Below are 27395 nucleotides of genomic sequence, written 5' to 3'. Positions count from 1 at the left end.
CCTTGTCACCGCTTGCCTCGGTTCAGCCTTCCGGGGCTTGTGTCTCTCAAGCCTTCCAAGACTGCCCGGCTTGGGCTTCATCTCTTGGTCACAATAATTATCTTGATTGGTCAAGATGTTCAGGCAATTTACCCCGGTTCTAGGAAATCATGTGCCCTTTGAAGTATCCTCCATTCATGTTTTCCCATAACATAATATTAATGCAGTCTCTAGATAGCAATGCCTATTCCTCCTATCACGCGATATCCCATCAGTTAACATCTGGTGTTTATTTGGACCAATGAGGAATATGGATTCTAAGCGCCCATTTTAACCCCTGCAACTCCGTGGGGCCTCCGGCTTTGAGACATGCTAGATTCAAGGCCACCTGGAATTCGCCACTATCGCAGCACCGACCTCGATTTTAGGTGGTATTGAGCATACGATCCTCCGTATCCAGAATCTCACTAGAAAGATCTCCCCGCAGTGAGATATGCAGCCTGTCGTTCCACAGTGCCCTACCCGAGGTGTCAATTTGTGTCGGCTGACAACCAGGAACTCCGACTCGCAGTCTCCAAAGGCCTGAAAAACGTCGTTTGACCACTTTTACCCCGGAGGCTAAGAGAGATAAGAGGCTATCACCGGCTTTCTTATTCGGGGTTGAAACCCCGGGGCCATCAATGTGGCATATGCCCTTTGGGTCAACCCCCGACTAGCGCCGGAGATGGGCCAACCAGGCTGAAATTAAAGGACATCGGTTGGTTAGCCACCATTTTAGCTGCACAATTTAGCGGCAGAGCTAAGACAATAACGGCAGGCTCATCCATTTCTTCCGTGCGCCGGCTTATCATCAAACAAGCTCTCTGAAGATTGCTTCTCTTTCTTGGAATTCCCTTGGAATGCGCCAAAGTAGACAATTCGCGTTAAAATGCCCAGAATTGCCTTTTCGGTCCACATAATACAATACACTCTATACGAGACTTCCTACTTACTAGATATTTCCTTAGATCTCTCTGGACGATGAAAGCTAAGGACAGTTGAAGGTAACCCAAGGAACGCCACCAAATATCTAGACGCTCGAGATACGATGAACGCTCTCCGGATTCTGCATAAGGAAGTGTGCATTAGAGGTCTGTGAGCTATCGGGGCCAAAATAAGGCCAAATCATAACATGAGCTGAGATTAGTTGGCTGCTTTGTATGCACGTTGCCACCTTCCTTCTCAAGGGCCTCCTTCCAGCCACTCAAGTGCTCACCATTCCTCACTTCGCTACTCTGTACTCCGTACATACCCCTGTCTTCCCCTTTCCCCCCACTTCCTCCTTTCCGTCGAATCAATTCATTAATTCACCCATTCAGTTTCAGTTCTGCTGGGTTACATCCACTCTGGGATAAGCCTAAGATACCCTCTTTAGGCGATAAGGCGGACCTCCGTCGGCCTCGTCCTCGAGGTTCTTTATATTATATACAAATCCTCCTTGTTGATGCTGTTTTGTTTTCTTTTTCTCATGTCTATTGACTCCCCGTGAATTTTATATCTGTACGGTTCACCATGGAGAAAGACGAGTCTATCGCCGTCACCACGGGCGCGATGGTCGACGAGACCGCGCCTGATGACAAGCTCAAGGCCCTGCGTGACCTCAAGGATCACCACCACTGGGATCCAAACATGCCCGAGGACGTTAATGAGGAACTCGATGAGGCCTTACATACATCCGACAAGCATACCCAGGAGGTCATCGCTCAGGAGCTCCTGGAGAACTCCCCATACCCCGAGGTTCGGTCCGCTGTACCTAACATCGATGAGGGTGGCTCTGTGAACACTATCCGCGCCTGGGTGATTGGTCTTTTGTTTGCGACCATCGGGTCTGCCCTCAACATGCTGTTCTCCATGCGTCAGCCCTACATTGTCATCCCCTCATACATTGCACAGGTCGTCGCTTACCCAGTTGGAAAGGCTTGGGAACTTTGGATGCCCAATTATACCTTCTCTTTCTTCGGCCGCAAAGCCCAACTCAACCCTGGTGTCTTTACCAAGAAAGAACATACCATTGTGGTCATTATGGCTAACGCCACTTTTGGTGGTGGCGCCGCCTACGCGACCGATGTCCTCTTGGCTCAGCGTTCCTTCTATAAACAACACTTTGGCTGGGGTTTCGAGATCCTGATGTGTATCTCAACCCAAATGTTGGGCTTCGGTATGGCCGGCTTCTTTACCCGCTTCCTGGTGGCTCCCGCTGCTATGATTTGGCCCTCGACCTTGATCAACACCTCTCTCTTCGCTGCGCTGCACGATCGCACCAAGCCGGACCCCAACAAGGTCGCTGGCTGGAGGATCGGTAAATATCAGATGTTCCTGTACGCCATGATTGGCTCTTTCTGCTGGTATTGGTTCCCTGGTTACATTGCGCCTTTCCTGAGTATCTTCGCCTGGGTCACCTGGATCAAGCCCAATAACGTGGTCGTCAACCAACTTTTCGGTGGAGCGACTGGTCTCTCACTTATTCCAATGACATTTGACTGGACTCAGATCTCTGGATTCAACTTCAGTCCCATGATTGCTCCTTGGTATGCCATCTCCAATACGATGATTGGCATGTTCCTCTGGTTCTGGATTGTCACACCCGCCATTCAATATTCCAACCTCTTCTACGCTCAATTCCTACCCATCAGCGACTCCAATAGTTATGATAACACCGCGCATAAATACAATGTCAGCAAGATTCTTACTCCTGACTATACCTTTGACATCGCGAAATACGAGGCATACTCTCCTCTCTTCCTCTCGACAACATTCATGCTGTCCTACGGTCTGTCATTTGCCAGCATCATTGCTGTGCTTGTTCAGACTGGTCTCTTCAACGGAAAGGATATCTGGGCTCGATTCCGTCGCGTCGGAAAGGAGGAGGAAGATGTTCACGGTCGCCTCATGACTCGCTACGCTACAGTCCCACTTTGGTGGTACTTGGTTGTGTTTTTGAGCATGGTTGCAATTGGCTTTGGTGTTATTCTGGGCTGGCCTACACATATGAGCTGGTGGTCCTTCATCATTGCCCTGATCATTTCCGCCGTTTGGTTTGTTCCTATTGGAATTGTCAAGGCTGCCACAAACATCGATATCGGTCTTAATGTCATCACCGAGTTCATCATCGGTTATATGCAGCCGGGTAGACCTATGGCCATGATGCTGTTCAAAACCTACGGTTACATCAGCATGTACCAGGGAATGTACTTCACGCAGGATCTGAAAATCGGTGAGTCGTGTTGTTCTTTTTGGTATCCTTTTCAGTGTCAATTTGTTATACTAACGAGTTCCATTAGGTCATTACATGAAGATTCCTCCCCGTGTTACATTCATGGCCCAGATGGTGGCTTGTTTCTGGTCCTCCCTCGTGCAAATTGCCACCATGAACTGGGCTCTGGGTGCCATCAAGGGTGTCTGCGACTCTGACCAGCCTAACCATTTCACCTGCCCCAACGGTCGTGTGTTCTTCAACGCCTCCGTTATCTGGGGTGTCATTGGCCCTGCCCGCATGTTCTCCATCGGCCAGCTTTACGCCCCCCCTAATGTACTTCTTCATCGCCGGTGCCGTCCTCCCCGTCATAATCTACCTCGGCGCTCGTTACTTCCCCAAGAGCCCTATCAAGTACCTCAGTGCCCCCATCATCTTCGGTGGTGCCGGGTTGATCCCCCCCCGCTACTCCTCTAAACTACCTTACCTGGGGTATCGTGGGATACATCTTCAACAAGTATATCCGTGACCGCTGGCGCGGATGGTGGATGCAATACAACTACGTTCTGTCCGCTGGTTTGGATGTCGGTCTCGCTCTTTGCACCATTCTCATCTTCTTGACTCTGAACTTGACCGATACCGAATTCCCCGCCTGGTGGGGCACCAATATCGCCTCGGGGACCAAGGACGTGGTCAATCGTGCCATTCGAGTTCCTCTTGCTGAAGGCCAGACCTTTGGTCCCACCAAGTGGTAATGAGTTGAACTGGTGATATGTTAATTCTCCTATATATTATTGGGGAGCCAACTGCGGTTGAAGTCGGGGCACACAATTCTTCGGTTATCCGTTTAATTCACGTCCGCCACGAATCACGATATAGTAATACCCAATGATTTTTGTCCCTCCGGGTTTTTTGTATCTTATTTCTCGGGTCTGATGGAGGCTCGATGGGTATATAATAATACAAAGGAACAAGTCCTCAATACCCCATCTTTTGGATTCCGAGTTTATCACCGCTCATTCATACTGAGGTATACCCTAAGTAGTAGTTTATATGAATATCCAAAGATAATTGAATTGCAACTATATATAAAACCATGACATATGTACACGCTCATCAGATTCCCGATATTTTCACTCAAATCCAACCAGACAAGCCAAAAAAGGAAAGTCATCAGCGACTGCGTGGTAGAACGCTTACCCCGAGGGAAGCATAGCACCGACTCAGCCATTCTCATCGAATCATGATAAACAAACGGTGATCCAAGATACCATCCTAGATCCCATAATTCCACCCTAGGTCCAAACAACTTCAATTCCAACACCCCTGATTCACAAGGGGGTGTAAATTCTACTCAGATCCAAACTCCCACTTCAGACCCGACGACGACGCATACCAACTTGCAAACCAAGAGGCTTACGCAGGAATCCCTCACGCGTCTCCATGGGTCCATCCTGGTGCATCTCGAACTCGAAGAGACGGAACACGGTAGCGCAGATGACGAGTAGTTCCATCTCAGCGACATTGCGACCGACACAGGCGCGAGGTCCGTGGCTGAATGGGATGAAGGCGGCCTTTTGACGAGAAGTGAGACGCTCGGGACTCCATCGCTCTGGTACGAATTGTTCGGCGTCGGGGCCCCAGACTTCCTTTGAGCGGTGGACCGTGTAACTAGGTACGGAGAGAACGTCGCCAGCCTTGAAGGTGTGGCCGCAGATCACGACGGGGCCGGAGCCGGCGGGGATCTCGCGGGGAAGACCCATGGCGGAGGTACTGTGGATGCGCATTGTTTCCCAGATTACCCATTGGAGGCTGCGAGGTGTTAGTTTAGAGTTATGGATTGTGTGTGGGGTGGGGGAGCTTACTAGGGGATTTCCTTGACCATGGCGTGTGTGGGAACTTCGATATCCTTGGGAATCTGTTCGTCTAGAACCTTGCGCAACTTGGGGAGAACGTGAGGGGTGATCATGCACCAGTAGAGGATGGCACAGGAGGTGTTGGAGGTGGTGTCCGAGCCGGCAATCAGTTGAGTGAGGGCCTCGGCGGTCAGTTCGGCGCGTTGAAGACGGTTACCGGTTTCGTCCTTGCCTTCCATAAGGCGAGCGAGAAGATCCACACGGGTGTTGTTGGCCATGACTTCAGGCTTGAGGCGTTCGTTGACACGAGCGATGGCAATACCAGCAAGGTTTTCCACGGCTTCCAGACCTTCGGAGAAGAACTTGTCCGGGATGTACTTGGCGTAGGGGATGAGTGACGGCATGCAGCCCAGTGTGGCGGATACCTCGCCGCGACGGTTGAGAACTTCCACAGCGGCGACGTACTTGGGAGGGTCCTTGGGATCCAGGCGCATCTCGGCAATATCCTGGCCCTTTTCGAGCATACCGAAGGGAGCACCGAAAGCCAGGTCACCGATGATATCAAAAGCCAGGTAGTTGAACCAGTTGAGAGCATCAAGGCTGGCATAGCGGGTCTTAGGGTCACCCTGAAGGTCGGACAGTTTGTTCCATTGCTTCACGAACTCTTCAATGTTACCGTGGATATACTGCTCAAATTGGCCAATGGACTTTGCACTGAAGGTGTGGGAAACGGTCTTGCGCTTGCGGGTGTGCTCGGCACGGTCACGGGTGTTGAACAAGCCACGGCGGATAGAAACAAAAGCGTCGTAGAAGTCACTAGGATATTGTCAGTTTGGATGCAGTCTTTCTGGGGTTACGTCAATGACATACGCTTTCAAGAAACCATTTCCGTGTCCGTAGACGCTCTGGATGGCTGCATCGTCGGCGATGGAGACCTGGGTAGGCGAAATTCGGACCAGCTTTCCATACTTCTTGTGGGCCTCGTCAATCGTCTTGAACTTTTGACCTTGACGGCATTGCAGCAGTAGCCAAACGTTGCTGAACGCAGCGAAGCCTGCGCCGGGAATGTCGCGCAGATGCGACTTTTGCAGGTAAGGCACCAAGTAATACGCTACAACCAGGCCGAGCAGAATGACTGGAGCACTCTCAAGTGTCACAAGCATGGTGAAGTGTTGTATAGGAGTGTTGGACAAAACAACACGGGAAAAAAAGATACCGGCCCAATGCGGCAAGTAAAGTCAATCAATAAATATAGATATGTTCAAATGAGATGAATCACACCAAGCCCATGACTCAAAATGAGAGTCCAACCTATTTATGAAAGAGGGATGCGTTGGTCTTTGAATCATCCCCGAGGGTAAGCTAAAGCAACGGGAAGCAATTTCGGTAGTGTGGAGTCCGGACACTGGCGGCGAAGATCACTGGAGAGTGCCGACTCAAGCCTCCGAACATCTCAACACCCCTGGTTTCGGTTAATCGCGTGTGGGGTTCAGGCAAATCGGCGTTCGCATATTGGTAACTTATTGCCTCCATGATCTTAGGCGTCAATCATTGGCGCTTGATTTGTTGGAATGGAGTGTGGGGGAAAAGGGGGCCACGAGGTGTTGCCGCCTGATTTATGAGGCAGAGATATGTGTCATCATTTAGTGCCTGAGAGACCAGGCATTAAGTCCATATCACGTGTCTCGTGTCTAGAAAAGGCTGCTCGTCATTTCATTGGCTCGAACGAGACTACTCCCGCACAATCAATCAGTTACGATGGACTTTGAATTTGTTTCATGCGAATAGAACAGTCTTCCATCTCACTTCGAACCTCAGCACCCGTACCGATCCATGATAGCTCTGAATGAAGGGTCTCGCAAAAGTCCTACCGCAGTCGGCCGTTTTTCCGGATCGTAGACAAAGACTTTGGACATGATGGATAGCACATGTTGCCGCTCGACCGGATCAGCATCGGGACGAAAATATGCAATCTTCGCGGTAAGGTCATGCTCGGGATTAGGAGACTGAGACTGATCATACCATGAATCAAGTCCGCCAGGATGGGTGTAGAGACCTTTCCACTCCTGAGGTAGTGGGCCTAAACATTCAACCATACCACTCACGACTCCACCCTCGAGAAATGTAGGAAACGGAGGAAATGTGAGGTAAAGCATGGAAAAGAATAGCCATATAGCTCCACATATCGCAAGCAAAACTTGGCTCTTGCTTGTGAAGTCGATCTGGGGTGCAATACTCCATAGGCGGGTAGCCACGTTGGGTAATGAGGTCGCCAACTTTCTTTGCTAAACCGGAATCACAAAGATAAAACTCATCTCTGCGGAGAAGGTCTTCGGGAACTTGAACAGAGCTTACAAGCTCACCCTTTTTCCAGAGATCGACAAATGGTATCGTCTGCTTCAAAGGTCAACCGAGTAACTCATACTTGGTATGTCTACTAAGATGATCGAGGGAAACCATTCCCCAGACACAGTTCCTTGCATTCAGATCTATAGCAATCTTCTTAGTATATAAGAAAACAAACTCACGCGACGTACTTACCGCGATGAATGATTCCAGCTTGATGTAACCCTGCCACAGTCTCCAGTAATTGTCGAGCTGCAGACATACGAGAGGCCATGGGAGTCTTTTTAAGGTGATAGTGCAGATAGACGGCCCTTTCACGGGAACGACCAAGACCCTATGGTTAACCTTCTCGTCTCGGGGTAGAAAAAAAGTCGCAGCATAGATGACCAAACGAGAAGTATCCTGTACCGTCTTGATAATCTCATTCTGGATTCGAATCTCATTGTCGCTCCATTTTCCCAAGGCCATAACTTTGAGGGCCACTTCTCTCTTATCTTGCTGGTCAAAGGCCATCCACACAGTTGAGCCACCACCGAAGCCAAGTTTGTGTTCGACCAAATATCTCTCGTTGAGCACTTCCCCGAGGTGAATAGGATAGAGGGGATATTCGTTGTCTTCTGTGTCGTACCTATACCATGGCTCAACAAGCTCTTCGAGATCAACTTCTTCGTCTTCATTCTTCACGAAGTCGCCGAAATCTTCGTTTGCAGTGGATGCTTCCTTGCTCGCCATTTCGGATTGGTGTCGATGGCAGAGTGGATGGCGAAAAGATATGGCGAGCCCAAGGCGCAAGATCAATCAATATCATTCCAGGGTTCGTCAGACCGCCTTGGTGGCTCTGGATGACGGGATTCAACTTTATGCACACTCCCCTTCTGTTTTTAACTAAGGATATGAGCGAAATCGGCTGAGATCAAGACTTTGTCGCACGATATGGAGACCTAGTAGACTCGATAAGTCGCATGTGATCTAGAAAGAGGGTATTGTTAGCGCTTCGCTGAAAGGATACTCCTCGTGGCAGTCTTAAGAGACGACCAACATGTTTCCACTCCTAAGGCCAGCGAGCCACCAGTTCAATAGTGAGATTACATATTTTCAAATCAAGATACAAAGGGTTCGGCTTCGTCGCTCACCTCCACCTCAAATGGAACTCACTCTCTACTCGTGGAAATCTCCCAAGATGGTCTTTTCACCTCACTTTGACCTGTTCTCTAAAGCTGAGAAAACCCGAGCACCACCTCACATCATTGAAGTATCCTAGAAATCCATGAAAGGAAAGAGATTAGATTCAAATGGAGGCAAAAAGTTGAATTAGAGATATGAAGTACAATGCGAAAAGCACGAGCAACACCAAGATGAGCAGACTTGGGAGCAGAGGTGATCAGGGACCAAGCCAGCATATTTGTCTTTGGTACGTTCGACCATAAGGACCATCAAACTTGATCCTCTATTCATCCATGCAAAAAGTATTTTATCGCGATAAAATCTCATTTCTCTTCCAAGAACGAATCACCAAAACTCCAAAAAGTTCACTCGTACAAGGATTGCGAAATTATCATGTATGTACATGAACCAAAACCAGATTTCATCACCCATCTTTCACTAATGATGACGAGCATGATCATGATGATGACTCTTATTTATCATCCCGTGAGCCCCCAAGAAGTCATTAATCTGTTTATAAGCGCCAGTGGCATTATAATGTAGATTAATAGCATGCCCAGTGTTGGGATGTATGTAGGCAGCGAAAGAACTGGCCGAAGGGAAGATCATCTTCGCACCAGCAGGAATAGACGACGATTTGCCACCCGTATTCAAACAGTCTCCTCCGCAAAATGGTACATCGTTCGCGCCATCAATGACATAAACAGGACCAGTGAAATTACTCTGCGCCGGTAAACCAGTGATGGTTAGCAGTTCACCGATAGTCATGGGCTGCTTGTTCTCTTCTGCGGATTTCAGAAGACCGACGTCGAAATGGGGTGGGTAGAAGAAAAGGTATACATTGCTGCCGAGGTCCGCGCTTGTCAAGTACCCAGCTGTGTAGTCTGAGTTTTTGCCGTTGAGTCGGGCTTGTTGGAAGTTGGCGCCGCTGAGGAACATTGGCATATAATCGCAGCTTGTTGAGTACCCGGTGAGCACAAGCGCATCGGAAAGTTCGGGGTACATTGCCGACAAAGCAACTGTCTGGGCAGACCCGAATGAATGTCCGACGTGGACGATCTTGGCGGGGCTCTTGATATTGGGCATTTTGCCGTTGCGCACTATGCGGGTTAACTGAGCAAGGGCTTCGATCTCCAGGAATGCCTGGATCTCGTTCTTTGCGTCGCCATGTGAAGATTTGCCAAAGCCCAGTCGGTCATAGGAGAGTGTGTGGTATCCGCGAGACAGGACGTAATCCACATAGGAGTAGTTATAGTTGTTGTATGGTAAATCCCAATATCTATATTCTGATGTTAGACCGCTATGTATACAGACCAATCAAGATTCAAGACTCACGACTTATCAAACCCCATTCCATGAGTGAGGATCTGAAGCGTGTAGGCGGCGTTCCCAGCATTTTTCGGCACACAGTACTGTGTTGAAATATTGTAGTGGCCCGACACGGTAGCATAGCCAGATAAGGCTGCTTCTGTCAGATTTCTCCCTTGCTTGGTCGCGGAGAGGACGAAGGACGTAGCGTCAAAGTTCGTCTGGGGCGTGCGAATGTTGTCGAACACGCCATTTCGAGCCGTGACAGGCACCTCTACTGTTACATTATAACAGGTCTTAGCAGCAGCAGCACCAACAATCAAAGCCCATATCCCAATTGTTGAAGTATGCATTGTGAACGAATTTCGGGTATAATACCGCACATAGTTTGATCCAAGGGCAAAGGCGATCGTCTCCCTTATATAGCCTATCCACCAGAAAGCTACATTTTCAGCAGAACATTCATATCCGGGACGCTCCGTGATGGCAAGTGCAATTCTAAAAAATCGGCCCTAAATGATTTGTCAAAAAGACCGCGATTGGAGTGGAACCGAACTAATGCATAGATCGATAGTGCACGCCCATCAAAAGGTTGTCCGCTACGTCCTGGGCTTAAAAGTGTCTTGAGAGGATCTTGCTTCTGACAAAACCCCAGGCACCAATCATTTACGTTTGATCTAACATCTCCGTCTAACGGGGATAAACAGATATAAGTTCGCAATGCTGTATACCGTCGATCCCAATCTAAATAGGAACGAATGACCAGGTAGAATCTCTGATCCTTCTGATCCACTTGGTCCGAGCCCTAAAAATGAGAACACATATATTGTCCCTGCCGAGGTTACATTACAGTTTCTTGTAGATAACATCTTGGATTTAAGTGTGATATGGGGTCATATTGTGAATTGCGGACTGCAGGTACCAATTGCTTGGGTATCTTTGGATATTATCCTATTATTATGTAGTATTTCAGGCACAAAAACCCATGTGAATTTAGACCTTGGCAGGGGAACCGAAGGGGTTCTTTAGCGCATTCGAGCTGGTATTCAGGGAATTAGCGAGAATATAGATCGAAATGTTGCGATATATAACCCCAAACCAAGGAAGCGATCTACAAGCGTGCTCAGTTTCGAGGACCTAGGCTTTTGTTTGGTGGAGCAGTCGACGGCGCCTGAAACCACTAGGGATGCAAGAAAGGGGATCAGAGGGAAAGCGAGAAAAATAACAGCTACGCAAATACCGTAAAAGTATGGCACAAATACGGAGTACATGCAGTCGCTATGTGCGGAGTCAGTTCGAATATGTTAAATTTAAAACCATGTGCATCCATCGTATACTCCGTGTGCAAGCCTTTGATCACCACCGATCGCCAGTGACAGGAAACAATCCATTCTTCTTCTTTTCTGCATCCCACCGCTCTATCCAAACCTTCATCTGATCCCGACTCTTCTGGCTGGCAACATTCACCGTCGGGATAACGCGCCCGATGCGCAAAGCGCAGCAGAACATGGTCAATTCGCGGAACGAACTGTGTTCGCTGTAGGGCACGCCGAAGCAGGCACTTTCTCGCGTGCTACCGCGCTGTGGGGTGAGGTCTTGGGTGGTGTATGGTGACTTCCAGTGTTCACCGTGTAGCACAGTGGAGACGGGTGGGTTCTGTACCAATCGCCCCGCTGGTGGGCGATAGGTCCAGCCGGTCGGGCGGAAACCGACAACTCGGGAGAAGTGTGGTTTGAGGCCATCGAGGTAGTCTGCTAATGTGTCCGCGCGGATCTCGAAGAGGGTTTGCATATGTACTTGGGCTTCGTGAGGGTTGCTAGTAAGCATCGCAGAGAGCTCAGGGTCTTCCAAGCAGGCGCAGATTCGTTGCTTGGGTGGAGTAGCGAAGATCTTGGATCCAAGTGCTCGGGCAATCCCCATGCATATCCGTTCTTTACCAATACTGTACGTGCCAATCACTACAAGCAGTCGACCTGTGGCCTGCGAGCCTTTGTCCGTTTCTTTGTTGTTCCCCGTCGCAGCTGAGAGAAATTTGCCCATCAAACCACCTGCACCATTCTTGCCCGTATCGATTCCGACACCAGCTTCCTGATTCAGGCGCACACATAGCTCTGAACATGCTGTGATCACATCCTCCTGAGCAGGAAACCCATATTTCGGGCTTAGGTACGTGGTGTCGAGATAACACTTATCAAGATGTTGTTGTCTCGGTTTGCCTGTGACCGGGTTGGTCACATCAGGGCGTAGGAGCGGATGTTGAACCTGAGCGGGAGATGCACGGAAGTCCCCACAATGCAGCACCCGCTGATTATGGGCATTGGGCCCATTTCCAGAGCTTTTTTCGAAAAGGAAAAGCGAGCTGCCGGGGCAATGATTTGCATTTATCATGGTGACCCGCACTCCTCCCGTCTCCGGTACTTCGGTGGTACTTTCAAAATCGAGGTCAATCACCCATTTGGGATCAACACGGAGCTGCTGGCGGACAAGATTGGCTGTGGGTCGACTGCAGTAAATGGGCCCATGACACCAGGACTTGCTAAGCCCTATATAGTGATCGCTGTGAAAGTGACTCAGAAAATAGGCAGTGCATCCTTCGACAGCACCGTAACGGAAAGCATCGACGCATATAGAAAACCCCGGAAGAATTTTGTAGAATGGACAAGTTCGCTGGTAGGCTTGCTTGCCGCGAGAAGACACCTCGTTTGCGGCAGCAGCAGCCCAAGCAGTATCTTCTGCATTTCCAGCCATCATCTTTGAGAATGCAGAACCTCCAATGGGTTTGTTCTGCGAGTAGGGATCACTTTGCGCAGGTCGGGCAATGGCAGCTCGCTCTGCACGTGTCAACCCTTTGTCGACGTTGGCTGACTTGGGACTCGGTCTTATTGCAGGCATAGGAGCGGGTATGGGCGGGATAGGGTTGGTTGTGCCATCGAGGCAGCCGTTGACATGCACTGTGATTTCCTATCCTAGGAATCAGCACATCAATACACCCAGAAGGCAATAGTAGACACGTACCGTTTCATTAAGATCCTTCAGCACCATCTGGCAGATAGGGCATGTGCTCACTTCCCCCTCAATATCCTCTACGCCCGAACAGTCGTTCAAATCTTTGTCAGGATCTACCTCAAGACCGATCTGCTGCTCTTGTTCCTCGCCCTCCCAGGGCCGGTTTCGAAACTCTTCCCCTCTAAGCTCGTCGTCGTCTTCTTCTTCTTTTTCTTCTTCTTCTTCTATATCGTCAAAATTCGCGTATTCATCATTATCGGCATTACTCGTGGCGGCTCTTACCAGTGGCGGGGGTGTAGGTTCGGAAGTGCGTTGTGTAGCCACTATTTTATCCATGTGCAATGTCTCGTTCGTCACATCCAGAGTGGCAGTTGTGGTCTCATGAAGCTCCCGGTATGTTTTCATACCATCCTCGCTGTCGGATTCATCAATAAATGGCCCGCTTCTTTTCTCGGTCTTCGGGGGTGCTGATGCGGGTACAGGTGCGTTTGTAGTCTCCGATTGGGCGTCTGGTTGCAATGGCTCGTTCATCATATCCCTAATGGAAGGTGTGGTCTCAGGAAGTTCCCGGTATGCTTCCATATCATCCTCGCTATCGGATTCATCGATAAACGGCCCGCTCCTTTTCTGAGTTTTTGTAGGTGCCGGTGCTTTTGTAGTCTTCAATTCGGCCTCTGGTTGCTGTTTCTCGCTGACCTGGGTACCCGGTGAGTCAACCTTCCGACGTTTGACCGCCAAGTCGCTCTCGTTATATCGTTTGTCATCCACTTTTAGGCTCTCTCCATCGTCTCCCCAGAAATCAGGTGTCAGCGACCGTTCTCTTTCGCTGGTCACCGCTGTTTGTTGAATCTTTGCCAGTCCCTTTTTATCCTCCAAGAAAAGTTCCCCAGCAGGATCATTCCTTGAACTATTCCCACGCTGGAATGCCGGAGTCCCCCGGCCGCTGCTTGGTGAGCGTAAGGTCGCCGTGCCAAATTGGGTAATTCGAGCCTGGCGAGAGGTGGCGCCTGGTGGTGTGTCGGTCTTCTGGAAGAAACTCAGGATGCTCGAATTGCGCTTTATTGATGATTGTTTTGCCCCTGAAGATCCCTTCGATGGCGTGGCTCCTTTCTTCGCGAAAGACCCAGCCATTGTGGCTCGATCACAGAGAGGTGGAAGTTAGTTGCACTTTGTGGAGAACCGAGTTGTGGCGAAGGTATAAAAAAGTTCGCAGCTGGTCTGGGGTAGGTTTCTGCCGAATAAGACGCAAGAAGTATCGCTAAATGTACAATGCATCCATAATATGTGCACGGTCGCCACAGAAAATGTCCAGGATAAATCGGGACGAGAGGCGCGAAGAAACGGGATCGCGACACGAAGTCACGTGGTAATGATTACTTGTTTCCAGCCCTGAAGGACTACATTCAATTATATGTTTAGAGCATTGGGGAATAGTTGTTTGGCCAAAAAAAAGTTGCTGTTCATTATTGCAAAAGAAATTTCTAACGAGGTATCATGAACAACGCAGTCCAGGTGCCAGCATGAGCTATAGGCGGGTAATCTCCGACGAAGTTGCTTTTGCGGCGTATCAGCAGGATTCACGAGCGGCGGTCCCCGGTCCATTTGGTATCTTGGGCGCACTCAAGTGGTATGGGAAGTTCGAACATCCTTCGTTGCAGGAACCCGTCTCCTGGGCCATCAATTGGGTCATCTCAATATTGGGGTCACATGAAACCCCAGACTTTTGGCCATATAGTCATTTTCCTTGCTGGAGACCACCTGGTGGGAACAGCGGTATTGAAGAGCGCGATACGTGATTTGTCGTAAAATTGAGGTCATGGTCGTTTACCGAGCTTTGCCAGCCTGGTTGGCAGCCTCTGTATGATGCTTCATCAGTATTGATTCGAATGACGATTGCGGTCGCAATGTCTGTGGATCTTTCAAGTGAGGAGGAAACATAGAATGCTCTCAAGAACTCAGTTCGGGAAACGATGCGCAACTCACCTCGCCGTGTGGCATCCTCCAACAACCCCACGTCAACCTCCGACCGAGGCAACATCACGTATCGCACCACACTTCCTCGGATGAACATGTTCTTAACCGAGGACAGGTGGGGGTACTTGGCCAGATCCAACACTTCGATATCGTCGAGCTTGATGTTGAGGTATTGGTCGACAGATTTCAGGATTCCACGAATGCGGATGTCATTCTTGAGCTCAATGGTGACCGTCTGGTTTGTCAGAGTCTTGAAGAAGCTATAATGAAGCACCACTTAGTTCTCACCCGTATAAAATGAGTTTGCGCTTCGCGCCCTAACATACCTAAAGAAAAGCATGGTTGCGGTGGACGGATAAGAAAGCTTGGAGGGGTGCTTGGATGAGGAGAGGTATGCTAGATCAGAGCGGTATTTTATATTCTGCCAGTATCAGACGATGCTGTGGGTTGGATATGAGGGCGGTTAATTAGTATCCCCAGATTAAGAGAAAGAATGTCGACAGCAATCAAGAGCTGGCAAGACGAGATGCAAAAGAGAAGCCGTCGGAGATGGTCACGTGCACGTCCCCATATAGGCCGACCAAATGTTCCCGTCACATGGAGTTTCTCCAGTTTGAGACTCCCACCAAACATCTATTGGAGGATTGATCTGGATCAGCCAGCACGATTCCTAAAAACAAACAATCAGCTTTATAGTATCTTTTTCGAATTATCTCTCATTCCTCGCACAGACAATGCACATCTATATCCACTACACAGCTGTGAAATATTCGTTAGCTCATTCCCCATTTTAAACAAACCTCAAGCCCTATCACACTTCTCTAGCCATAAAATGGACTTTAACGTTCATACCTCATAAAATATATCCCCTAATTGGCTATTTTGCGTGAAACTCAGCTGGCTCAGCGCGTGTGAGCAATTGGATAGGAGCATAGACCCACCCAAGTGCCTTCACTTTATATTCACAATTTGAAAAGTTACACATGTTGAAAAGGTTTGGACTTGTCCTATGAACGATTATACTGGCAAGTGTCTCTTCTTCTACCCAGCAGGTAGCCATGACCTAAAGAGTAGAAACCACCGAGACAACAGGTATCATCTCAGTCTGTCTATGTGGAGTACGAGGCCTTAGAACAATGGTTTGTTAATGTAGGCGAGTTCGGGGAACAATATGCGCTGAAACCATCCCTAGAAGCTCGGCTATCGAATTTTCAGGAATAATCTCGATTTTGATAGATCAGCGTATGGCTTGGAGTACATTCATGAGCTAAGACGTCGACGGTGTTGCCGTTGTTAGACCACCAGAAAAGAGACCTCATCCTAAAAAGAGCTATACCAACTCCACATACTCGGAGACCACCACTTCGGGGAGCTATTAGTTGACCTCCCAACGCTTGGTTGGTTTCCCATCATGACTTATACTACCGCAGACCAGAAGTAAGAATATTGTGGCTACTGCAGCCTATCGGAGGTCGTCGCCTCATGTTGTCGACAACAAAATCTACAGCCTCCTCAACACTCAGCATTCAAAGAAAGGACATGGTATTCTTTCAAATCTCCTCTTGAGCACCGAAGACTGGGCGCCACCTGGAGAAGAGACCTTCTCCACGAATTTCGGGAAGAGTGATATACCGAATTCTCGATTATTGGTAACGCATTGGGCTAGAGCAAGGACCATTACCAGCGCTGAAGATGCGAGCGGGCTTATGGACTGTATGTTACGATACTTGGATTTGGAATAAACATCTATAAAGGTTTGGGTATTGGAGATATACTTGAAGCGACAGTATATGAAACCCAAGAGCTCTAGATATCACGATATATAGCCATGGTAAAAATGTAGGAGAGGTCTTTTGTATCGTTCACATCGGGAAGACAGGTAATTTAATGCCAACTAGTGGCATGGTGTGTTCTCGCTGCTTCTACAGGTGATTCCTCCGATGGTCGGCTATATGGACCTTGCAGATTTGGCTTCAAGGCGCTTCAACGTGCTTTAGAGGGGTCCTACAAATTAAAATACCCTATAAGCTGACTCAATGGTTCTAGTCACACAACATCTGTGGGTAATGGATCACTTATCCCCAGGAAAGCAAATTTGATTTTCGATAGGTGGGTTATCTTTCAACACAATGCATATTGTGCCGTTGGTCTCAAACAGAATAGTTGAAACTACCTTGTGAAATGCAGGCAGAATCACTCTCAATCTCAGAGGATGGCCTGAGCCATCCTGCATTGGCTACGTACATAATCATGCTCTTGGTAAAGTGTCAGATATGTTGTGATGGCAGAGTACCAGCCCAAGCTCACGCTGTAGGCAGAGATCTCTTATGCCAGAGAGGGGTACTTTTTATCCCAATTATGCATTGATTGAGAAAGAACCGGTGTGTCCACAGAGTTGCTATCTGTACTCCGTATGCGTCATCATGTTGAGTTCCTATGGAGTCGAGTGATGACTTCTAAACTCCTACAGTAGCGCCAAATTTTTCAAAAGCATATCCTTGTAAGATAGGAGACGTACGGAGTATGGAGTATGGAGTACTCGGTACAATATATACAGTGATTCACATCTCAACCGCAAGATTCTATGATATGTACTGAACTCCTCCGTATTCCATACAAAACTCTACGCGCCTTGAGGTCACATCTGTGTAAGCAAGAGATGTGAATAGTACATCACATCGACCCAAAATGTGACAATGAGGTCAATTAGCATGAAATTTCTATAATTATTTCTTGCTAAGAGGCCTGTACCTCTCTAGCGTGCAGTAGTATAGTGTACAGTAGTGAACAGCGTAAGACTTGGCAATCATTTTCCCCCTCACCTTTTCTTTGCCCGTCTGATTCGCCTGCGTCTTACCGACTTTTGTAGATGCGACATTAATTAGGATGACTTTCTACCTGTTTAGGTGGAAAGGTGCATAATTGATGTTCCATCCAATTTGGGATGTCACTAATTTGGCTAAAGATAGTAGCCCGGCGCCTACACGCAGCCAATCACCAACCTCTTCACACTGCATCTCACTCTCATCCCATCCCGGGACGGTTCGTCACAATATCTATCAACCTCATTGGTCCCTTTTCACATTTTTCCACCTCGTTTACTCGACTCTTACTCAAAAAATGGCCTTGGCTCGTTGCTCACGGATGCAACCCCTGTCCAGCGCGACGCGCCCATTTCCTCTTCACCAATAGCATCATCGCCCGCTACCCTCCAGACCGGGGTTATTGGATGAATTGTGCCCAATCCTGCAGTAGTGTCTGTAACGGAGTGACTCTTTTCGAAGACGGATCGGCTGGTCACTGCACATACCCCGTGGCTGGTGGAAAGCGCCCAATTGACTATAAACCCTTCCCAACTGCCACAACTTCTCTGAACGCTAGCGTTCTTCGTTTCGTTGACTTCATTCTCTCATGCTCGGTGCCTATAGCTCTGGTAGCTTTTGCATCTGTTTTATTTCTTAGTGTTATCTTGTTCTTGTTATCTTGCTTTCCATCACTCACTTTACAGACCCGTTGATCGGTGTCGCCATTTCATACGAGTCGAGATACCCATAGATATTTGCCCGTGAGCAAGTCACACAAAACCAACATCCAACAGTTTGATCAGGCGTGCAATATGACCGATACACTCCGCTCGACTGTGCGATTTCCGCCCCTTCGGCAGGCCCGAGGGACGGTGCTTAATACTATAATGGAGGATACGCGCGAATCTCATTTCGCTCAAACCAGTCCGAAAGGCTCAATACCTTCCAGACTAACCCCGGCAGCTATCAGCCCCAAGTTGAAGTTGCAGACCAGTGGGTTTTCAGTGCCAACACATGCCCGGCTCGCACGCCTCATGTCGCCCCTCTCAGCCGGGACTACTTCGTCGTGTTCAGATACTGAATGGCAGTCTCAGATGCAAGGGTTTCAAGGATATGACGACTTTTACAATGACACAGACTGCGACAGTATTGACGACAATGAGACCGACATCAGCGATTCGTGCTTTTCCCCCGACACACGGCCATCGAGCTTGATTACACCAATTACTCGAAACTCGGTGACCTCAACTGGAAGTCAGAAGCTCTCTCTGACCCTCAAGATCCCCGCATCCACGATGTGGCCGTCAATGAATGGGTCCCTCAAGGGCTCTCCAGTTCCGCCGACGCCTCCAGCCAAGATTCCAGTCTCGCCAGCAGCGTTGTCAATGCTCAGCCGTTCTGTACCTGCCTCATATGCCCCACCTTCACTTGATGGTAGTATGACTTCGGACCAGGAGTCTATCATTAGTGCACTGGCTACGCCAGACACTCAATCTCTACCAGACACCAACTGGGATGCCCATGATATACACGTTCGCCGAGATATGGACGGAAGTGAAAGTGACTTAGACAATGGCGATGCCAGCTCAGACATTCAAACTGTCCCCATTGCCATCGAGACGGAGCATGAAGACTGGCGCCATGTCTTGGGAAATTTCCCCCGCATTCCTACTGCTCAGGAATACTCACCCTCGCTCTCTCCCACACCATCCTTTCATTTAAATAACGAGCCAATTCCCGAATATGATGACTTGTACGACCCCCCGACGCCTATGAACCGAGGCGCATTTCAGCCTGACTCAGCACTGGCAATGCTGCACCACACTCACTTGAATGAAACACCCGACTCCTGTTCGGAGACCTCTGAAGATCATGGCGAGATGTGGCAACTCCAGCCGCCTCCCACCCGCCCGAGGAGTGCTGACGGGGTCACCCCTGCGTCTGAACTGTCTGGATACAGTTTCACAGACCTGAGCATCCCCTCTCCCGGGGGCTTCTTTGCCTCTCTGGCGCCCCGTGCGCGCCACACTTGGGCAATCCCCAACACCACTTACCAGCCAACGTCGGCAGCCGCAGAGGGCTTCTACAATCTTCCTTGGCGTCGAGATGAAGGAGAGATTGTTGAGCAGGTAGTTGAGTGGCCTGAGCGCTCTGTTGACGATGCTCCAGTCACAGCGGTTCGTGACGAAGAGGCCCCGCTTACTGCCATCCGACTCCCCTGTGATACACCCACTCGTCGATCTATCTACCAAGATAGCCCCATGAGTGCTGCCTTTGACGCAGTTCAGGTCCAGGAGATCCCTCGCTCTGGGAACGGATATGAGTACGACGAGTGCTACGACCAAGAGCTACAGGAACGTGCAGTTGCGAGCCACGACCGCACCAGTATCTGGCTTTCTGCTCAGGCATCTTACCTCTCTGCGCTCAATGAGACAAACCCCGTGAATGATATTGAGCCTATTGAGCCTATTGAGTCGGCCGAGGAGTCTGTTAACGTCGAGGCTGAAGTCGAAGACACCACGGAAGATTCTTCGAAGAAGATGGTGCGATTCGCCGAAGGTGTTCCCGAGTCCCTCAGTCCTCTACCCCCGTTCCTTGCTAGCAAGGACTCAATCTACTGGCAAGGCTTCCAGTCTATTCGGGCACGGTCAACCAAGACTGACGGATTCATGCACCGCACCATGCGCTACGATGCTGTCCAATCCATGCGTCTCGCGATGACTGATTTGCACATCAACTGCTTGCTGGGCAAGTATGAGCTTGTTCGTCCCGAGCGCCCTGCTTACAAGGGTCCTTTCGCCAAGGCACCTCGCAACTCAGTGATTACCGCCGAGCTAGCCGAGAAGGCCCAATTTGACAAGGTGGAGAAAGAGCAGCTAGTTCTTGCTCAGCTCTCCCAGCCCATGTGGGCCATGGATGCTCTCCGATCCCTCAACGGTGGCAACCTGCTCACAAGCCCCGCTCAGCGCATGCTTGTGCGAGCCTCATCTAAGCCCAAGGCCCCACAGGGACAACGTAAGCGCAGCCTCCGCATTCTGGACCTCGGTGGTCACTCTTCCTGCGACTGGGCTTGGCAGGCCGCGTACGAGTTCCCAAATGTCAAGGTTTACACTGTCACCTCCAAGGGTCAGACCGTAAACAGCGCCATCAAAGGCCCTCCCAATCACCGCCAGGTGACCGTAGCCAACCTCTGGGAGTTGCCATTTGGCAACAACCAGTTCGATGTCATCTCCGCCCGCTCCTTGCACGCACTGCTCAAGACCGAATGTCCCGCAGGCAGGGATCGTGATGAGTACGACCTCGTTCTGAAGGAATGCATGCGATGCCTCAAGCCAGGCGGCTACCTCGAGTTCCAAGTTCTTGATGCCGAGATCTCGCGGGCGGGGACGTACGGCAACACAGCGTCAGTGGAGTTCGCCTTCAATTTGCGCAAGCGCGGGTATGACCCACTGGCGTCCAAGAGCTTCGTCGGTCGTCTCCGCAACAGCGGATTCGTTGATACCCAGCGCGCCTGGATGTTCCTACCCATGGGCACCGAGCCTGTCGAGCAGGAGCCGCTGCGCGAGACTCCTGCACCACGTGTGCAGAGCCAAATTGAAGATTATGAGGCGGTGCAGGGGCCAATTGGTAGCACGGCGGATATTGCCAGTATGACTGGGCTGATTGGAGGATGGATGTGGGAGCAGTGGTTACTGAAATTGCGAGTAGAGATGGGTCGTGAGCGGTCCATGTTGCTTGAGGGTCTTGGTGCGCTGTTTGATGAAGGGAGGAAGAGTGGCGCGGGCTGGACCTGTCTGTCTGGATGGGCTATGAAGCCGAAGAGGAGCGTCTCTTTGGCTTCGTCTGTCTAGGGGGTCTATCTTTATGTATTTAGCCCTTGCCCTGGTGGCTCGCAATTAATGTAATGCTTTATGTCTGCTTATTTCCCTTATGTATTACGACATGACAGTAAATATTCAAATGTACCAGTCTAAGCAACTTCATCCTCAGCCGATACTTTCCTTTCACTGCCGTTTTCCTGGTTCTTTTCTCTCTTCAAGTTCCAATCGGCCCCCATCTCTACTTTGTCTTCGTTTGATCTACATTACACTTAACTTATCTCTTCTCTGAGCTGAGATAGAGTCAAAGCTGGCCGTCAGACTACCAGTAGCTTTGATGTCGGAAGGAAAATAATCAATGGGGTCAATTGCATCTGCAAGGCTATAGTCACAATAAACCTCCACGAGTCCTCGAGTTCGGTAATGGGACTGGTAGTAATTAAACCGATTATCAATGGGATGACCAAGGACAGCTCAACAACTCTCCGCCAGATCCTCATGGACCAATACCTCGAAGAACCCAAGTATGCGACGAGTACCCAGGGAGACAAGAGGAAGAACCAGCGCTGGAAGTGACGCCATCTTGGAAGAAAGGCGAGAAGCACCAGCAGCGTTGGTGGAGTTGGGAGAACCTTGCTTTTGGCTCTAAGCGCTTTGCCGACAAAAGGATAACGGCAAGGACAAAAAATATGCCTTCAAGGCCAAAGGCAACGGGAAAGACTCAAGCAAGCGCATAGTGGTCTCCGACCCTGAAACCATTTCAAGTGGTGAATTTGTCACTTTTCCTCGTGAAGCTGTTATACCATGCTGCTCACGTATATACAGGGCATTTGCCATGCTGGCTTGTTTTTATCTTTTTTGCCTTGTTTCGTTAGTGTTGGAAATATCATCTCCTTGATTGCGAGTGCGCTATCGGGTTTCCCTCAACTTCCTACCGTTTTGAAAAGCAATCTTTGGAAACACCTCAACACAAGAGCAGGGCCACGGTGGGTAGTAGCTGTCTATACAGAATCATGCATGACACACAAAATGACCAGATTGCTGGAACATGATTTGATCGTCACATTTGGCCCTTTTTGGATAGGCTTTCGTGCCGTCTTGATCCGTATCAGATCCTGATTCATTCGGATTTGTGATATCACGCAGAATGCACCGAAACGAAACATCCTCGGTTGTCGATAATCCCCCTCTTTCATGTCTGACCTACCTCAAGAACGCGTAGCTCACTCGTCTAAAGGCTGCCACATTTTGCCTTGTTGGATGGGTCCGAGTGCAGATGCAGGCATCGAAGTGTGGACGCAGATCACAAACACCATGCTCTCTTCATGGATATCTTGTTCATTGCACCAATCTTACTAGCGTCGTTTCAGTTGTCGTTCCATATGTACCTTCAGATATCTTCTTTGCGAGGTGTTGTAGTTGTAGTTTGAAGGATGATGAAAGATAGATAGGTGCTGATCCATTGAATCAGACTGGAGACGGGCCGTTCTGGATCACACCTAAGCACATCGGGAGATTTCGCATCTCGACTGAAATGAACACGTGGAATGCATGTCATGTCAAATTAAGCCGACGAGGGACAGAGTATAGGTGGAGCTTCCACTAGCCGTTTCAAGAGCCATGACGGAGTGATTGTACGGATCTACACCGAGACACGCATAGTACTCCGTACTCTGGTCAAGTTCCGGTGGATTCAAGGGGACAGGTCCAAGGCTGCCCAAAGGTTTGGGAGGCTTGTGCATTTATAAGCCGCGCTTATACCCTCATTAGGTAGCATCTGCAGATTGGATGACGGCAAGTCTTCACAGAGACCTACCCCACTACGGCTGGTACTCTGGATGTAGGTATATTCTTCAATTATTTCCAGTAAAATTCGCCCTGTAAGAACTCTCCAAGGATCACGCATATTAATTCACATTTAAGCCTAAAAATATTGGCATAGGTCAAGCCGTGTTCTATACTCCGTCAAGTGCTACACGCCGGAGCAGAGTGCCCCGCTGATAGCACCGACAGCCCACTTGACTAAGCACATCGCTCTTTGGGCCCGGCTATTCTAACGGCTATTGGGAGTGTTTGTACCCGATCTTCAAGTCACAGGGATGTGCTGTAACATGATCGGCAGAAGGGAGATTGGCTCTTCATCTGTTATAAACATCTGGCAATAGGAAGGCATCTTGGATGTATAAGCGGTCAAGTCCAACTAGAAATATAAGCCTGCTTCAGCTACCGGGATACCAAGATTGGAAACGAACCTGTATAGGAACAACTGTTTGATTGGTCGCAGCTCTGTATTCCGCAGCTTCGACGCAGATTCTAGGCGATACCTCTTTGATCTTAGATCGGAAAATCCTAGTCAACCCCTGTCTATCAAGGTCAGCAGACTTGGATATTTTTTTCTCTCCCGGAATCACCTAAATAGGTTATCCAGAATGTATGGGGATGCCGATCTATTTTTTTTTTTTTTTGGCTATCGATTTTAATTGACGTCTCTAGCGGATGGAGTAGATGTAGTCTGAGAAGGTTGTAGATTGAGCCTGACACGTGAGAGTAAGAGCCCTTATCATGAGGATACTTCAAGGTGTTCTGGACTGGAAATGAGAGAAACAGTGTCCTTAGTGTATCATTTTATGGATGTACGGTGAGGCCGGCATATCCACTCTTCGCCACTGATGTAAACACCTGGAAGCTTCATATTTTTCTTATAATTCCCCTGCCCCTCCATCTTCTTTCTCTCCATCTCTTCCCATACACATCATGGCTCCACCAGCTATTATCGCCCCCTCCATCCTCAGCGCCAACTTCGCCGATCTAGGCCATGACTGCTCCAAGAAGATGGAGCAGGGCGCAGACTGGCTGCACGTCGACATTATGGACGGTCACTTCGTTCCAAACATGACAATCGGCTGCCCTGTCGTATCTCAAATTCGCGGCTGCGTTGATCGTCCCTCCGAGCCCTGCGGTCGTGGTACTTTCGATTGCCACATGATGATCATGGAGGTTAGACTTCCCCCAATACCCGCGTCATTCCGGAACGTCACGAGCTCCTTGCTGACTGTACTTCGCTTTCTTACAGCCGCATAAATGGGTCGGCGAGTTTAAGAAGGCCGGTTGCGATCTCTACTGCTTCCACTATGAAGCCGCCGTTTCCTCCGTCGCCGCCACAGATCCTACCGATAAAGAAACGACCGCTCGTACTAGCCCCAAGCAATTGATTCGTTATATTCACGAGGAGGGTATGCAGGCGGGTATTGCGATTAAGCCCGATACTCCCGTCGATGTATTGTGGGATATTATTGAGAGCGAAGACCCCGCGGAACGACCAGATGTGAGTCAGCCTGTTTCGGGCCCTTTTGCGGTCACATTCGGTGCTTTTCCAATCGCTTTCGTAACTAACTACGTTTCACCAGATGGTCCTCGTCATGACCGTGCACCCCGGTTTCGGTGGTCAGAAATTCATGGCGTCCGAGCTTCCCAAGGTCGCCGCTTTGCGCAAACGATACCCCGATCTGAATATTGAGGTGGACGGTGGTCTTGGTCTGGGTACAATCGACCAGGCTGCCGATGCAGGTGCCAATGTGATCGTTGCGGGCTCAGCGATTTTCGGCGCACAAGATCCTGCCGACGTCATTGCGAAACTGCGCGAGGCTGTCCAAAAGCGTCGCGGGGCGGAGCAGTAAGGAAACGGTTACATAGCACAAAATGGGGTTTGGGAGTTTTTTTGTCTTTGGCCTCATTTGAGGAATGTTCTCTGGAATCTTTATATTATACATTCTTAATCATGAGTTATGAATGACATTGACATGTGGGAGTCGACTGTCCACGCTTTTCGAATCATCTACACTTTCATATGCATGTACGAAAGAATTGTAACCTCAAAAAGCATTTGATGTACAGATGTCATAATCATCGAATTCGTGAACAGCAACTTCCCTCATCTTCAATGGAGGTCGCCTACTCCGCCGACTCGGGAACCAGCCCTGCCTTGGTATCATCCTTCGCACTAATGGCCTCCTTAAGCTCGGGCTTGGGTCCTTGAGGCGCCACAGCCGTCGCAATTATTTCAGCGATCGCATTACCCTTGGGCTCATTGGGTTCCATAAGCTCTTCCTTATTTTCGATGGCCACATCATCAACAATCGGACTTGGAACTTCCTCAATCGGGTCGGACTTTGTCTTCTCCGCAGCCTCTTTGCGCAGGGCGTCGAGATTTCCTGTTCCCGGCTCCGCAGAAATGGATTGTCTGATCTCGTGCACCGTCTTGTCTTGATCCGCATCCTCGAGCGTCGACACTCTGGGCCCACGGTGATGTCCAACCAACCCAAGCACCTCTGCGTTATCCACGTGGAAGTTTGCCGAAGATACAGCCGCTTGCTCGGGAACTAGGGCTGGGCGTTTGGCGCACTTTGGTGAATCCGGAGCGATGTCGGGTAATTCGGGGGCCACCGAGCCACGGTGCGCGCGGCTAGCCGCAGGTGCTTCGGCATTCTGTTCTTTCGGCTCTGTCTTATCGTCTGATTTGGCCTTCGCCTTGGAGGCAGCCTCGGAGCTAGCTTGGCGCAGGGCCAACACAGCCAAATCGTCCTTCTTGTCTTCGGGCTTGGTAACGGGGGGGGTCTTGGCTCTTGGTCGTGGAGGGTTTGGGGGTCGCGGGTGCGGGTTCGGGTTTGGTCTCGGTCGCTGCTGGCACAGGATTGCTGGTGGCGGGCATTCCACCTAGGTCTTGCACACTGTTTATTACCATACGTAGTTCACCAAACTCGTTCCATTCTTCGACTTCTTCAAGATCCTACGAGTCGATCGGGTTAGCGCTGTATTCTATAACATGACTGCATTGGAATCTAGCTTCCATGCACCGGACGATCACATACTCCCACAATGTCGCCGTATTTCACCAACCCTGGAAGCTTCTTGCCCTTGGAGCGTCGGCCCCAGAGTTTCCGGGCGGCTTCATCAGTGGCGACATCAACGGCACGGAAGGGGAGTTTATTGGCTTTGAGGATGGTCTCGATTCTGGAGGTTGCGGTGACAATGTGCGACGACCCCGCGGTGAGGGAAGTATAGAGGTAGAGAGTTGAGTCTGACATGGCGGAGATGTTTTTGAGGGAATTGTTGAAGGTGAAGGGGGAAAAGGGCTAAATGATACAATTCATTCAGGGGTCTTGCTATCTTTGATAGAGCATCTAAAGAAAAATAATTATTTCCCCCTGGGGCATTTATGACGTGGCTTGGTTATCACGTGCAGATTGCTTCGATTTCACGACTCTCCTATATACCTTCGCCATCTCTCTCTCTATCTTATACTTGCTGTATGATGTCTCTCGCTTTCCCCAATTCAAGTAAAATCTCTCCACAGTGCGAGCCGTTCCATGTGTCCAGCGGCTGTCTGCCCTGGATAATGGGCCCCAGTGTGGCAAGTTGACGTCAGATCCAGAGTTTCAAATATCTTGGAATATTCTGGTGAAGTTGGGCCTGTTCGGTTTCAGTGTGGAACAAGTTGTGTATCTACTATGGAGAGAGTGAACGGGTAACCCGATCTCCCCAAGATGCGCCACACAAAGCTATAGTTGTCACATGTCCACTATCAATCATCAACTGGGCTAAGCTCTGAGTGCATGTCCAGTGCCTGTCCAGAGAGTGTTGGATAATATGTCGACTCTCTTGACGTCAAAAAGATTTCAGGCATCTTACAACTTTGGGCACTTTGACCATCAGCTATAGATATCAGTTGACTCCTTGCGTACCTCTAGCACTCCAATCATGGGGCAGTGGGGGTGCTATCGATGACGTTTTATAGCATAGTCTACATAGATAGTTCTTGTGGAAGAGACGATGGCCGACATATAACTATCATTACCATACATTGTATGGGAAGAAAAACGGTTTCACTTCCTGTGCGTACCCAACAGCC

At 49.5% G+C, this 27395-nt stretch overlaps 10 protein-coding genes across 10 annotated transcripts; 4 read left to right on the top strand and 6 right to left on the bottom strand.

Moving 5' to 3' along the window:
• Positions 1-1530: 1530 nt before the first annotated feature.
• Positions 1531-3966, top strand: optB (small oligopeptide transporter, OPT family; the record flags this gene model as incomplete). Its single annotated transcript, XM_056680202.1, has 3 exons — positions 1531-3232; positions 3300-3547; positions 3730-3966. 3 exons carry the CDS (start codon positions 1531-1533, stop codon positions 3964-3966), a joined length of 2187 nt encoding a protein of 728 aa, XP_056527584.1.
• Positions 3967-4584: 618 nt separating this feature from the next.
• On the bottom strand, positions 4585-6230 carry N7500_009060 (cytochrome P450; the record flags this gene model as incomplete). The annotated part of the gene is made up of 3 exons (XM_056680201.1): positions 4585-5023; positions 5077-5883; positions 5938-6230. The coding sequence occupies 3 exons, from the start codon at positions 6228-6230 to the stop codon at positions 4585-4587; spliced, it is 1539 nt and encodes a 512-aa protein (XP_056527583.1).
• A 651-nt stretch (positions 6231-6881) lies between these two features.
• N7500_009059 (uncharacterized protein) lies at positions 6882-8145 on the bottom strand (the record flags this gene model as incomplete). Its single annotated transcript, XM_056680200.1, has 3 exons — positions 6882-7147; positions 7173-7461; positions 7609-8145. 3 exons carry the CDS (start codon positions 8143-8145, stop codon positions 6882-6884), a joined length of 1092 nt encoding a protein of 363 aa, XP_056527582.1.
• An 870-nt stretch (positions 8146-9015) lies between these two features.
• Positions 9016-10238, bottom strand: N7500_009058 (alpha/beta hydrolase; the record flags this gene model as incomplete). Its single annotated transcript, XM_056680199.1, has 2 exons — positions 9016-9856; positions 9913-10238. 2 exons carry the CDS (start codon positions 10236-10238, stop codon positions 9016-9018), a joined length of 1167 nt encoding a protein of 388 aa, XP_056527581.1.
• Positions 10239-11241: 1003 nt separating this feature from the next.
• Positions 11242-14022, bottom strand: N7500_009057 (DNA cross-link repair protein PSO2; the record flags this gene model as incomplete). The annotated part of the gene is made up of 2 exons (XM_056680198.1): positions 11242-12846; positions 12901-14022. The coding sequence occupies 2 exons, from the start codon at positions 14020-14022 to the stop codon at positions 11242-11244; spliced, it is 2727 nt and encodes a 908-aa protein (XP_056527580.1).
• A 389-nt stretch (positions 14023-14411) lies between these two features.
• On the top strand, positions 14412-14687 carry N7500_009056 (uncharacterized protein; the record flags this gene model as incomplete). The annotated part of the gene is made up of 1 exon (XM_056680197.1): positions 14412-14687. The coding sequence occupies one exon, from the start codon at positions 14412-14414 to the stop codon at positions 14685-14687; it is 276 nt and encodes a 91-aa protein (XP_056527579.1).
• Positions 14688-14715: 28 nt separating this feature from the next.
• Positions 14716-15205, bottom strand: N7500_009055 (Sm-like protein LSM2; the record flags this gene model as incomplete). The annotated part of the gene is made up of 3 exons (XM_056680196.1): positions 14716-14747; positions 14875-15125; positions 15192-15205. 3 exons carry the CDS (start codon positions 15203-15205, stop codon positions 14716-14718), a joined length of 297 nt encoding a protein of 98 aa, XP_056527578.1.
• A 3276-nt stretch (positions 15206-18481) lies between these two features.
• Positions 18482-21520, top strand: N7500_009054 (uncharacterized protein; the record flags this gene model as incomplete). The annotated part of the gene is made up of 1 exon (XM_056680195.1): positions 18482-21520. The coding sequence occupies one exon, from the start codon at positions 18482-18484 to the stop codon at positions 21518-21520; it is 3039 nt and encodes a 1012-aa protein (XP_056527577.1).
• Positions 21521-24241: 2721 nt separating this feature from the next.
• Positions 24242-25164, top strand: N7500_009053 (ribulose-phosphate 3-epimerase RPE1; the record flags this gene model as incomplete). The annotated part of the gene is made up of 3 exons (XM_056680194.1): positions 24242-24484; positions 24561-24812; positions 24895-25164. The coding sequence occupies 3 exons, from the start codon at positions 24242-24244 to the stop codon at positions 25162-25164; spliced, it is 765 nt and encodes a 254-aa protein (XP_056527576.1).
• Positions 25165-25438: 274 nt separating this feature from the next.
• N7500_009052 (uncharacterized protein) lies at positions 25439-26571 on the bottom strand (the record flags this gene model as incomplete). The annotated part of the gene is made up of 3 exons (XM_056680193.1): positions 25439-26167; positions 26226-26273; positions 26356-26571. The coding sequence occupies 3 exons, from the start codon at positions 26569-26571 to the stop codon at positions 25439-25441; spliced, it is 993 nt and encodes a 330-aa protein (XP_056527575.1).
• Between the last annotated feature and the right edge of the window lie 824 nt (positions 26572-27395).

The sequence above is a fragment of the Penicillium coprophilum genome (genome assembly GCF_028826855.1).
Source record: "Penicillium coprophilum strain IBT 35676 chromosome Unknown utg000006l_segment0_segment0, whole genome shotgun sequence".
In the NCBI taxonomy this organism is placed as follows: Eukaryota; Fungi; Ascomycota; class Eurotiomycetes; order Eurotiales; family Aspergillaceae; genus Penicillium; species Penicillium coprophilum.
The sequence above is the reverse complement of the archived record's forward strand: the minus strand, read 5'-3'. Positions and strand labels throughout refer to the sequence as shown.